The sequence below is a fragment of the Molothrus ater genome, chromosome 5 (genome assembly GCF_012460135.2).
Source record: "Molothrus ater isolate BHLD 08-10-18 breed brown headed cowbird chromosome 5, BPBGC_Mater_1.1, whole genome shotgun sequence".
Lineage (NCBI taxonomy): Eukaryota > Metazoa > Chordata > Aves > Passeriformes > Icteridae > Molothrus > Molothrus ater.
Window position 1 is genome coordinate 62,772,601 of NC_050482.2, and position 13,323 is coordinate 62,785,923.

At 39.7% G+C, this 13,323-nt stretch overlaps 1 protein-coding gene across 1 annotated transcript in view; it reads left to right on the top strand.

The window, feature by feature from the left end:
• The window catches only part of MYBPC1 (myosin binding protein C1), a 48,859-nt gene that overhangs the window by 19,384 nt on the left and 16,152 nt on the right, over positions 1–13,323 (top strand). The window contains exons 12-23 of the mRNA XM_054514921.1: positions 373–505; positions 1,907–2,031; positions 2,735–2,840; positions 3,143–3,309; positions 3,939–4,101; positions 4,900–5,006; positions 6,268–6,401; positions 7,527–7,683; positions 8,196–8,300; positions 8,925–9,113; positions 10,066–10,200; positions 10,273–10,353. Of these exons, the coding sequence (XP_054370896.1) occupies positions 373–505; positions 1,907–2,031; positions 2,735–2,840; positions 3,143–3,309; positions 3,939–4,101; positions 4,900–5,006; positions 6,268–6,401; positions 7,527–7,683; positions 8,196–8,300; positions 8,925–9,113; positions 10,066–10,200; positions 10,273–10,353 (1,602 nt within the window). The remainder of the gene's footprint in view (positions 1–372; positions 506–1,906; positions 2,032–2,734; positions 2,841–3,142; positions 3,310–3,938; positions 4,102–4,899; positions 5,007–6,267; positions 6,402–7,526; positions 7,684–8,195; positions 8,301–8,924; positions 9,114–10,065; positions 10,201–10,272; positions 10,354–13,323) is intronic.

Genomic DNA, 13,323 nt, shown 5'->3' on the forward strand with positions numbered 1-13,323 from the left:
AGCTGCCTGATACACCCTCTCTCCTCATCCATTACCTCACATCATAATATATGTTATGATACTACACATTCATTTTTATTTATGTGTTTCATTTCATGCATCTAGCTGGTCCTGTTTGGAATACAATCACTCTGCAAAGTCTTGAAGAGATGCCAGCTTGATCTTGGTCAGGATAACCAGATGTGCACAGCTTTGTGCTTATTCCAGTGTTTCTAGATGATTCCATGCAGACCAGTGTGAGAATATCTTGTGATGCATAACATGGTGCACATGTATTCTGACAGATTTGATGAGATTTATACAGTGTCATTTTAGCATCCATGTTCTTGTTTTCTGATCTCATGTTAAAATAACACTTGACTTCCACAACAGCTTTTGCCAAAGGCCTCGATCCTGCATACCAGGTGGACAAAGGAGGTAAAGTAAGATTCATGGTGGAGCTAGCAGATCCAACAGTGGAGCTCAAGTGGTATAAAAATGGCCAAGAGATACGACCAAGTGCAAAGTAAGTGATTCTAGCATATGTGAGCAGTAAAATGGACACACATCTACTCCCTTGACAAGTGTGTTGCCCAAATCTATCTTTTTGCTCAGGCTGCACCAATTTTACTGCTAAATTTCATAAGATGTGAAGAGCATGCAAATGATGCTACGTTGCTCAGGACCCAGAAAAGTACACTGTAGGCTAAATGTAATAGAGATTGTCCCCTTTGTCTCAAGACAAAAGTCTTAGAGATTCTTAAAAAAACGTGGTGCCAATTGCTACTCAGTAGTTTTCAAAAATGAGGAAGCACTGCCAATAAATAAATCACTTGTCCTTGGTCCTGTGTCTGGAGGTGGACACAATCTTTCTACAGTAATTTTGTGCTAAGAGCAGAGATTTTACATCACACACTTACACACCTGGCTCATAAACCCCAGGAAAGGGGGTATGAGTTTTGTCTCACCTTTCACTACTCTGTTAACACCCTGAAATCAACAGCCTGCACCATCAGTCGTGAGCACCTGGGGAAGATGTGCTTAACAGTGTAATGTTTCTCAAATGTTTCTCAGCAGCACAAAGTCCTAGACAATTTTTCCTCCATCCAGTTAAAAAATATAGTAATTAACAAAAGGCCTTTTTACAGAAATGAGGCAGATTTCCTTCATTCTGTTGAAATCGAGAAAGGATTTTGGTTAAAATTAATGATTCACCAAAAAATGGATAATGGAGTACCTTTTGTTTGGCCCCTATATCTGGCATGAGCAATTCAGAGGGGTTTTGCAGGCAGTTCTATGGATCCTCCCCAGCAGGAGGGGCTGGGTTGAGGGCTCCAGTGCATTTCTACCAGGCAGCTGAAGAAGCTGTCAGATGCTAACGAGCTTTGGTCATTACAAACCTGGAGCAGATCTAAACTGGTGACATAAAGGTGAAAGGCTTCCTATCCCATTACCAAAACCCCATATCCCATTACTGATATCTTGTGCCATCTGGCCTACCAATAATATTAACCTCTTAACTTTGGCTATTATTACACTTCACAAAAATGTTGGAATGAGTGATGGTGTCCTCTTACTGGTTATTTTCAGCTTTACTCATCTAGAGTTTCAGACTCCATTTTATTTGCCATCATTTGACTCCAGCTTCTTTTTTTTTTTTAATTTCTTCTTTTCATATCACCCAGACTTGGGATCTTGGAACAGGCCAGAAGCAGTTCATTGTCACTCTACACCACAGCTCTTTTTTTTGCTAGAAGTCTATGACAGCTCTGTTGAAACTTGGAAATTGCTTCCAAGGACAATTTTCCCAGTACTGTGTAAACCCTAGTATTTTTGCCTCTAAAAATCCCTACAGCACTTTCTACATAAAACAAAAGGTGTCCAGAAGTTTTGCTAATATGTCTTTGCTGCATTCCTGTCCAAACAGATACATTTTTGAGCACAAAGGTAACCAGAGAATTTTATTCATCAATAACTGTACGATGACAGACGATGCTCGCTATTACGTAACAGCTGGTGATGAGAAATGCTCCACAGAACTGTTTGTGAGAGGTAACTATGTCAGCTTGGTGCTGTTTCACCTGCCCTAAATATATATGGCTTCTTTGGCTGCAACAGAAATTATCAGGGGGATCTGGTTTGGTATATTTTTGAATTTGCATTAGCAGCTGTTAGGATCACTTGGTATTTCTGTGATCCCTGGCCATTTTTTTTTTCTCATCCTGTAGTTAGCAGCTTAGTGAAAACCCTGAAATGGGGATACACTCAACTTGGTACTGTGCATTGGATCCACTGGGGCTGTGGCGCCCTTCAAAACTTTAAACCATTTTGGAGACCTGTGTGTCATAGCCCTGGCTTCCCCTAACACCACACCTGGTACCTGAGGACTTTGATATTGTCCAAGTGCCCTCAGATCACGCTTTCTAGAAGCCAGTTTTCATTCCATTTGCACTGATTTGAGGGAAGACTCTATGAACATTTACAAATGGGAGGCCACATCTTCAGTCTCTTTGTTCCTGTGGTATTGATTAGCACAGCAAAACAGGTATTAATATGAAGAAATGTTACTTTTATTGAGCGAATTTCTGACTAGCATTCTAAAGAGCAACAGCTTTTCTGATTTAAGGCAGAAAAGGCTGCACTGATACCCATATTAGAACTTGAAAGCAACACTGCCTTATACAGCATTATTTAAAATCTATTTCACTTGGTTTTCCCTCTCAGATCGTAAATCTGTGATTTTTTCTTTCCAAAGATCCTCCAATTTTGGTGACCAAAGGCCTGGAGGACACCAGCACCTATGTTGGTGAACGAGTAGAGCTGAGCTGTGAAGTGTCTGAGGATGATGCAAATGTGAAATGGTAAGACATGCTTCGAACAGCTTCCATGAAAATAAAACCCAGAAACTTTTAATCGAGGGCAAAAATGTGGGCAGCTTTTTCCTAAACCAGTAAACCTGAATATTGTTAAGAAAATCTCAATAAAACCTTATTCAAAAATGTAGCAACACCAAAAATACCCTTATACATTCATGGATGAGTTTGTTTAACCTTTTCTAGTGTCTTACAGTCTTGTAAAGTCACCCCTGGGAGTTTCAATCTGTGGAAGTCTTACTTGCACAGGACTTCCTTTGGAAAAATAAAAACTCTTTCCTTTCCATTAGGTTTAGAAATGGCGTAGAACTTTCCAATGATCCCAAATCTCGGTATCGGATTAAGGTTGAGGGTAAAAAACACACTTTGGTCATAGAGGAAGCTGCCAAAAATGACACTGCCACTTACTCAGTAATGACAACTGGAGGGCAATCAGAAGCCAAGCTTTCAGTTGACTGTGAGTATCATCCACCTTGCTCTCCAATTCGTGTGCCACACTGTGCTGGCACACAGAAATGAACAATTTTCTTGCCTTTCCCTGCGGGTTGAAAAGGAAACTTAACTTCCATAGCAATTTTTTGCTGTGAATCTCCAGAATAACGAAGAAAACTTCCCTTTAGAAAGTATTTCCAGCAGCAGGCCATGGACTAGTTCTGCTTGTTAACTTCCTGTCACACCATTAATATGGAAAACAAAGCAATAAAGCAATCCATCCAAAGGTACAATAGGTCAAAAAAGTGAATTTTAAAGGGAAGTATCTGCTTTTCTTCAGTCCTTTTTAGATTTTCACAGGAAAGCCAAACCTAGGCACAAGCACAGGACTGTGTAATCCTCTCAGCTTTGTTTGTGCAGTATCTCTTTAAAGTGCTTGTGTCTTTAAACAAAATTTATCTGATCCGTGCTCTTAAGTTATCGTGCATTATGCAAAAATGTACATTTTTACTTGTAATACTCATGCTACTCTTGACTATTTTGTACAAATTGGCACCCTGACCAATTCATGCTGTTTTATTAAGTTGGAAATTACCCTCCCATGGTTACTGAGCTCCATCATCTTCTTAATGCATCTGCTTCTGTGTTCCTAAGTGAGACCTCTGAAGATATCACTTGCACTAGAAGACCAGACTGTGAGGCTGGGACAGGAAATCCACTTGAAGTGTGAGATATCTGAGAATGTGGAAGGGAAATGGTACAAAAATGGGCAGCTGATTGAAGCCAGTGACCGTGTAAAGCTTTATCACAAAGGAAGGTAAGCCTACTGTGTATTGAGGTGGCTTTTGGTGCAATGACACTGTGGAGTTGTGCCAGTATGTGGGTTACCTCACTAAAAATTATCTGCTAATCAAGCCTAACCTCTGTCCCAAAAGACATATTTATTTCTGTCATTTTAAAAGCCATGTCTCCTTGCTTCCTTTAATCTTATTTTTTAGTCTTCTTTTGTGTATTTTGGCTGTGGAGGACAATAATCAAATTGTGGATCCACCTAAGTTCAAGCTGTTGATTTTTCTTGCCATTACTGTTGCTGTTGTTATGGGATATTAAGCAGAAAAATAAAATTATTGTTAGATATTATTAAAATATACAAAATACATATAAAATATATAATTCCTTATCTCTTTCCTTTCTGTGCCTCTTTTTCTCATAGCTCCTCTTTGTATCAACTCACAAAGATGGTCCTACAAAAGTCAGAATATTCCCACAATGACATCACCTGCAGATTTTTTCTTAAACAAGCAAATTGAAATTGAATGGCAGCAGCATAGAATCCCTGTGTAAAAGAGATTACACTCCTGTATTTTTCTTGTTCTGTGTTCAAACAAACAATATTAGAATTGGTTACTTTATTTGGTGGTTGTGTCAGTCATATTTTGTACAAAACACACCATTTTAGTTGTCTAAACCACCACTAAGCAACAAGCAAAGGATTTTTAGTCAGGAATTTTACTCACTTTCACAGATCTCCTACAATTTTCACAGACTTATGCTTATAGCTTCAACCAGTCTTCAAACATAATTTACACAGACTTCTCTCTCAATTCTTTTACAGAATCCACAGATTTGTTATACCAGTTTCTGCTGTCGATGATGAGGGTGAATACATGTTTGTGCCAGATGCCTACAACATTAATATTCCATGCAAAGTACATATTGTGGGTAAGTAGACTGCACAGTATAGACAGATGTATAGAACATCTTCCTGTGACCTTTCAGAAATCAAAAGCAGTGTGAAATACCCCTGACCACAGGCACTTTGTATCCACCAGAGAAAACAGACCTGCAGCTTTGGCAAAGTGCACTTGAGCTGCCGGGAGAGTCCTTTGCCTGTGCTCAGGATCAGTTTTTGTGCTGGGGGGAGGAGCTCCTGGGGGAGGCTTCTTGAGGCTGAGATCCTAAATCTAAACAACTATGAAGAGTTTGTGTAAAAAAACCTGCTAGATATACAGATAACCTCTCAGATATACACTGCTGTCTTTAAGAACCAGCTCGCTAACATTGCAAATTGTGATTTGATTAGAGAGGAGTAGAATAAGCACATATTTATCTACTCACTAAAAGCATTAAATGCTATCTAGAGGGAAAAATTCTTCTGCCCAGCTTTGATTCATTCAGCAAAGCAGGAGGCTTGTTAGTGATCCCAGTCCTTCAAACAAAAATAAAACAGGGCATTGACTATTCCCACAGCAATGCCTCACCAGCTTCTAGCTGCAACCAGCAACTTGTCAAAAGGAAGTCAAAAGGAGAACAATATAAATTATAAAAGTTTTAGAAAACATGTTTTTTTTAATTGAACCTGAGAGATGTGGGATATCTGTATTACAAAAAGTATTGATGGGATTTAGGCAGAATGAAAAGTGAAGTGATACTAGAGGGGAATGACCATTGTTGTATTTCTAATACATTAAAAAAGTTGCAAGAGGATATTAATCAGTTGTTTTCCATACACACAGTGTATAACAAAAGTGATAATTTGGTTTTCAGAAAAGGATTGGGGTTTATAAATTTTTAAACTGTAAGGACAGTGAAGGCTGAAGCGTGGTTAAATATGCCATAAAAAAACCCACAACTGAAATTCTCAAGAGCCACTTAGAGGAAAGTGCTCTCTGAAGTTAGCTGAATATTCATAATTCTGTCTCAGGGAAACAGTTATGTATTTCTTCATATGGTCTTTTTTATTCCAAACTGTCTATGGTGCCATGAGTTCTTTTTCATCAGCGCCACGATTTCTTTTTCTGTTTTCTATTTTCTTAAATAGATTTTTCTTCACAACTTTTCTTTAAAACAAAATTCAGTTGCTTAAAAATACCAAGAAAATAAAACATAGAGCATGTTTCTGTGTGTTGCAGACCTGTGCCAGGTCACTGAGCTCTCAGAGCAGCAGCTACATGTCTAACTTGGACAATCTCTCCTTTTTCAGATCCTCCTAAACTTCACCTGGATGGTCTTGGGGAAAATAACACTGTGACAGTGGTGGCAGGAAACAAACTACGACTTGAGATCCCCATCACTGGTGAACCACCTCCAAAAGTCTTTTGGAGTAGAGGGGACAAGGTACATTGTCACTGTAGATGTTTCTTTAGCTTAACCAGGTTAAAATAGTCTTTATAGTAATCTTTAGCCTTTTGAAGAAATTTATTTTAATGGCAGAAAATAAGGGAGAGATGCCCTGTATTTAAAAATGCTCGTTGCTCAAAAAAGAAGGGTAAAACAGGTAAACATTATTTAGAATATTTTGGGTCTTTTTAAGGAAAGCCTGAAATAAATAAGGAAAAAAAATAGGGGTTTACTATAAAAATAGTAGAGGAGAAGGATATATTGGATGCAGAAGAAAAGTTATGAAAATTTACCAAATGGCTACTTCTTCTATACATTCAGTGCCCAGAATGGCTGCCAGGTTTTGGCAGGAAGCCATGATATGGTCTGGTTTTGGAAAATGAATGATAAACACTAATGGAGTTCAAGTCTCAAATGAAACAATAGGCTGGGCAACTGGGGTCTTGCATCTGGTGTCTTAGAGCAAAACTTTTGCTTAGATCAATCCCTGGCTGTGTGAATACCAAAGTAATAGTTTTTCACATTTAAATATTCATTGTTCAATGTAGAAGCTGGGACATTTTACCACTAATGCATTCATCAAACCTACCTGCTCCAATCTTTGACCACTATTTTTCAAATATTAATTGTAGTGTCACCACTGTGGTCCTGTCCAAACAGGGAATTATTCTAGGAGAGCTCCTACTCCAAAATATGTGACAGGATTTGATATCTGCAAGGAGAAACTACTGACCATTACAATCACTCTGACCTTTAAAGTTAATTACTTCCTTTTTATCTGACTTTTGGAAGAATCAGCTATTCTTTTGCCATCAAATTAATGATTTGTGATGTTGGCAAAAGTGTGTTTTACCTCAAAGAGAAGCCTAGCTCCCTCATCCCTTGTGATGCAATGGCTCAATTAAGTAGTAAACAGTTACCATGTTTTACTTATTTTAGTTATTTTGTCATTTTTCTCATCATTAGGTGACTAAAATGCTGAGGCTTGGTGTGTTTTTTCTTAGAGTTGCTTTAATATTTTTGTTGAAGTGACCCATACTACTTTCAAATTTTGATTTTTGAGTATTTTGACTCTCAAATCCAGACAATATGACTTTTCCCTCTGCTCTCTGTGGTTCCTAGATGGTCACAGACAGTGGAAGAATTCGGGCAGAATCATACCCAGACAGCAGCTGCCTGGTCATTGATGCAGCTGAGAGGGAGGATTCAGGTCCTTTCAGAATCACCTTAAAGAATGAGGCTGGAGAGGACACAGCTCTAATCAACATCAAAGTGGTTGGTAAGTCGTGTGAAACAGACCTCATGAGCCATGTCACCGGGGTAGAGTCTCAGGAAACTTCCATTTTCCTATTTTTCCCCGTTGCCAGGTGTGGAATTGGGATGCAAGGGTACTGAGGCTGAGTGTTACTGAAGGAAGAAGGAGCTTGGAAGGGGTTTAAGTAGGAGTTGATTATTGCTGCTGCCAGGGGCCAGACTTCTCTGATTGCCTCAGGCTGTCCCTATCACTCCTGGCTCTCCACTCTCCCTGGGGCTGTGGGCTCTGTTGTGGCACAGGCCCTTGAAAGCCTGTCAAGGGTCTCCACTGTGAAGAAGACCTTGGCATTCATCCATTCCTAACCACCAGCCAGGATCCACTAAATTTCTTCTTCCCCGCTCTCCCTCCTCATTAGGAATTCCTTTTGCACCTCAAAAACTATTTAGATTTGTTTCTTATTTGACATCTTTAATTTCAGCCTATGCAAAAAGAAGAAAGTTTTTTTTTAATAATAATATTTACTTTGTTCACAACAGATGTTCCTGATCCTCCTCAGGCACCAAATGTGACTGAGGTGGGTGAAGACTGGTGTATTATGACCTGGGAACCTCCAGCAAATGACGGTGGATCACCCATTTTAGGTACACACTTTTTTGTTTTGGGGGTGACTCTCTAATACAGACAAAAGAAGCAAACACCAAATAGTGGATGCAGCAGGATCAGAGTTCAGCTCAGGCCCTGGAAAGGGGTGCTGGGAATATCCAGTAGCTAGAATGTCCTGCCTGTTCTGACTGTATCAAATACCTGTTTTTCTAATGCTTTGAGATTTGTCATTTTCTATCTTGTTGCATTATTATGTCCCCTACTTGAAAGACAACCTCTTATAGAACCAAACTCGGCATTGTTATTAGCCTGTTTGTGTTAGAAGGAAATTTCAGAAACAGTTTACTGAGGAAAATGGAATATCTTTTAATACACCAAACCAAGAAGAAAGCCAGAGGGGCCCAGAGATCAGTAGAACCAGGCCCTTTTCACTCTGAACTAAACACAGCAGCCTTCTAAGTCCAAAAAAGCTCATATATGGCATGAAAGCAAATAGGTGTCTCTCAGATAGCTTGCAATGAGGAAAATTATTACTCTGAAGCTAGAAGGGAATATTGAGGTGTATCCAGGTAAAAAATTGTCACTGGGCAGTCAAAAAATAGACTTTTATTACCGACCTTTGTGCCATCACTTATTATGATAAAATCTTTTCTGGTTAAAAGGATATTTCATTGAGAGGAAAAAGAAACAAAGCTCCAGGTGGATGAGGCTGAATTTTGAACTGTGCAAGGAAACAACTTTTGAGCCAAAGAAAATGATTGAAGGTGTTGCTTATGAGGTCCGTGTGTTTGCTGTCAATGCCATTGGCATGTCCAAGCCAAGCATGCCTTCCAAGTCCTTTGTTCCTTTAGGTAAGTAACCAAAAGCAGAGATAGGTATGCATTTAGAACATAACCATTCACATGTCATTAAAATCACCTAATTATATAATTCTTTATCAGTGTGACAGCTAGGAGGCTTTGTCAATCCCACAGTGACAGGCTAACCCAGTGGCCTTTTCATATAAAGAAACAGACTTTCAAACTATGGTGACAACCACAAGTCCCTGTAAAAGAAATCTGTCTTGTTCTGTAGATCAGCAAAGGTTCCCCCCTTGCTCAGCAGCACCCCCAGAATGCAGAGGAGGAGGAAAGAGGGGGTGTTACAGCTCCAGCATGCTCCCTTCTTGCCAGAATGTACCTGCTGAGGTAGAATACACTGCTCCCAACTTGAATACACTGCTCCCAACTTCTCTGCTCTACCACCAGCCACAGCTGCTTGTCCTTCTCTCTCTCCTCAGCAGGAGGAATTTATCTCTGGGTCAGGCTGTGAGCATATATGGGAGGAGGTAGCTGCTTCCTCCTAGTTTGGTCCTAACTGGGGAGCACATGCCAGGGATGATGGATGTCACCCTGATTTTTTGAGATTTTCTAAGCCTTCTGATGTTTACATTCTTGTAGCAAACTTTCTCACACACTTTCTGTAAATAACTTATTGTTTTGCATTCTTTTATAGAGGAGGAGAAATTTGATGGACTGTTGGTTTGTCCAGTGTCATTGGAGAGGTGGCACTTTCACCCTCCAATCCACTGTCACTTTTGGAAAACTATAAATGTTGGAGTCAGATAATAAACTTCCCTTCTTCTTCACCTTGAGAGCAGCAGTGTATGCATTTGTGTTGTTTCGCGTCCCATAGTGACAGATGGGAAATCATCCTGGAAGGCAGGATAGCCTGTCACCTGTGATGCTAAACTAGAGAAACACAGACCATAAACTTAAACCTTTCTGGTAACACAGTGTTCTGCCTTCTCCCTGCTTGCTGCAGCTGTCACCAGCCCCCCAACTCTGCTGGCAGTGGACAGTGTGACTGACACCTCGGTGACAATGAAGTGGAGGCCCCCGGACCAGATTGGGGCGGCAGGGCTGGACGGCTACGTGGTGGAATACTGCTTTGAAGGAAGTAAGTGACAGCACCTGGGGTACCTGACTCACAGGGAACGTGGGTGAGACTTTCTCCATTTTTTCTCTACAGATATCAGGTGCTCTGGCTGTCAGGCAGAGACTAATCAGGCAGAAAACCTCAAGGAGCAGGGTTTTGTTCAGGCTTCCTTTGGTTTGTATTCCAGATGCCACCCACTGACTGTGGTTTGACATATCTTACTCTTTATTTGAAATCCAAATGAAAAGCCATATAATCTGTTGTAATGTACCAAGTACCTTGCTAATAACTCCCCTCTTTCAGATGCTAAATGAGAGTTAGGGCAGTAAAGAGTTCATTGGTGGATGAAGGCATAGAAATAACAGTTGCAACTGTGGCCCAAAATATGTTCAGGTTGGCTGGGTTTTAGGGACAGGAGGTCCTCATTGTGGTAATCCCTATGTTGACATATGACTGACTTCAAGTGCCAGCTGCCAACACTGAGAACAGCCTCTCCAATAATTCCTGCAGAAGTCATCTAGGCATGCAAAGTTCATGTCTAGATATTTAATTTCTCCAACATTTCAGTGCAGTTTTAGGGATCTTTAACTATGTCAATCTAAGACAAAAATATATAAGAACTGAAGGAGGAAGATAAAAGAGTGAATTAAGTTTTGAGAGTAAAATAAGAAGGAACAGGGAAATATAAATTATATTTTTCAAGAGTCTTTTGGTGATCAAGCAGCAGAAACTCAGTATTTTCCATCAGATTTTCAAATGAAGCCTAGTTTCAAAAAGTCAAATCCACCAGCACCCGGGTAAGTATCAAATATCCTGGAGTGGTATGTGCCATACCCAGCCTCTGTGGACCAACAACCCCACCAGCAGCAATGTTGTGGATGTGGATGAAGGGCACACAGTTATCTTCAGCTCCACTGCTGTTGCTCTTAACTGTGTTGTAAATCAAGCGAGGGGTTGAACACCTTTTATTCACAAAGGCATTTATTTCAATGAAAGCTTTCCATGAACACAGTCCATAGCCTGGAGACAAGAGGGAGAGGACAGAACGTGTCATTCATGCTGTCACATGTTTCAGATTCAGAAAATCCAGGAAAACACTAGGTCATAAACGTGGCCAGGTGCCACGGCATCAGAGTACACTCAGCCCTCTCTCAGGAGAGGGGGAGAGGCTGTGAAGAACCACCCCTGGCTTTTCTCAGGAGCACTCAGCATCTGGTAGTATTGAGATGAATATCTTTAAGGAGCAGGACTGCAAGGAGCTCCGAGACCCGGAGGAGAATACCTGAAGGCAGACACAGCTGGAATGGTAGGAAGGGTTTTCCTTGTATTTTGGGAGGGAGCTGTGGGAACAGCTCAGAGTGAGTAAGCATGCAGTCTTCCACCAAGGCACAGTGTTCTGACTTTGTTTCCACTGCACAGGGCAGGTGTAGGGGAATATTAAGGGGACTGTCAATGTGAGGACTTCAGTGTATGCTGTATATTATGCTCTGTGTAGCATTGAGTAGAATGGAAGGGAAAAGTTAAAAGTGCTTGACATTAGAGAATGTGATATCTAAATCAAGTGATAAGAGAGGATGAGAAATACAGACAGGTTAATTCAAAGTATCGCTTTGAAAAGGAATCTTCTAAATCTGTCTTTAAAGGGCTGTTAGACAGAAGAACATTGTATACCTGTTAAATGGAACAAATTCTTTACTTTTTTTTCCAGATAGGTTTTAAAAATATGAAGATACAACAAAATGGCAGCCAAGTCTGTCATTTTACTGTTACCCACCTCAGTTAAAATACAATGGGTACAATGTATTTTACATAGTTTTGAGTGTTTATGTATATCTATATATACCTCCTATATATGCATATACATCTATATATACACAATTGACATTATGTATATATGTTATGAAATGCTTAGGAAGAAGCAAGATAAGTAGAAAATGCCAATTTTAAAATGCCAATTTTAAAATACCAATTTTAAAAGTCATGTTATTGGATTCATTTTTTTTTCTCTCTCTCATTTTTTTTTTTCCTTTCTTGCAATATCTTAGTGCCTCTTTTTTCTCAGCCCTGTTCTGCCTCAAACTAATTTTTCTGTAATGTTTAATAACTCTTTTTAATTTCAAGATACTTTTTATGACTGTCTATATTCATTCTACTTCCTTTTTCTCTTAGTTATCTGTCTGTAAACCCATCTGTATTTACATTCTCCATTCTTTCATTGTTGTCACTGAAGTAGTTTTCAAGAAGCTTTTTAGAGTCTTCCTTAACATAGCAATCATTAGGAGAAATCACAAGCTGACAATAGGAAGACAAAAAAAAAATATATATAAGGATAATTTAGAAGAATAATGTATCATAAGCATTGGCTTGGCTTTGCAAAACTGGTATTTCCCTTTAGTCAGAACCACATAACTTGATCAACATGGTGGATTCTTGGAATCCTTAACTAATGTTACTGAAGTACTGTAGTCTCATCATGAGTATCCTGACCCAGCTTTGCATAGGAGTGAATAACATGAATATAGAATATATATGTATGTATTTAGAGAGAGAGAACTCCCCAGGCCTAGTTTGCAATATCAAACTTTGGCCCTCTTGCTGTGGAGATGAGGAGCAGACCAAATCCTGTTGACACAGGAGAAGGCAGTCCCTAGCAAAGTGTGCTGCTGACTGGTTCTTGTGGGGCATTTGGAGGGCAGCCTGGGGAGCACAGCCTGAGTGATCCTCATCACAATATATTTATCTGCTTGAACAGGCTGTTGTACCTGCAGATGATCTGTTTTTATAGCCAGTAGATAAATGCTTCAGAGAGTTTCTGTTGGCTGAGACCTTTGCCAGTGTACTCATCCAGGACCATGCAAAAATACTAGAATAGTATTGCTTTTATCCTGAAAATAGCCAGCTCCAGGATTACAGGAAATCCAAGGCAGTGATAACTTTGTTCAGGAAATAAAGCCTTAGGGTTTACATCATATCTGTCATCATCCATGGGTCTGGTCTTCTTTAATCTTCTATCTATGTTACCTTTAGCTAAATGTGTTCTCTTCCTCTGTTTCCTCCAAGTTTTTTTCCAAGACCTCTTTTTTTCTGTCTCTCTTACTCAGAATTTATCTCTGATTTTCTTATCTCTTCTACGATGTGTTTTCT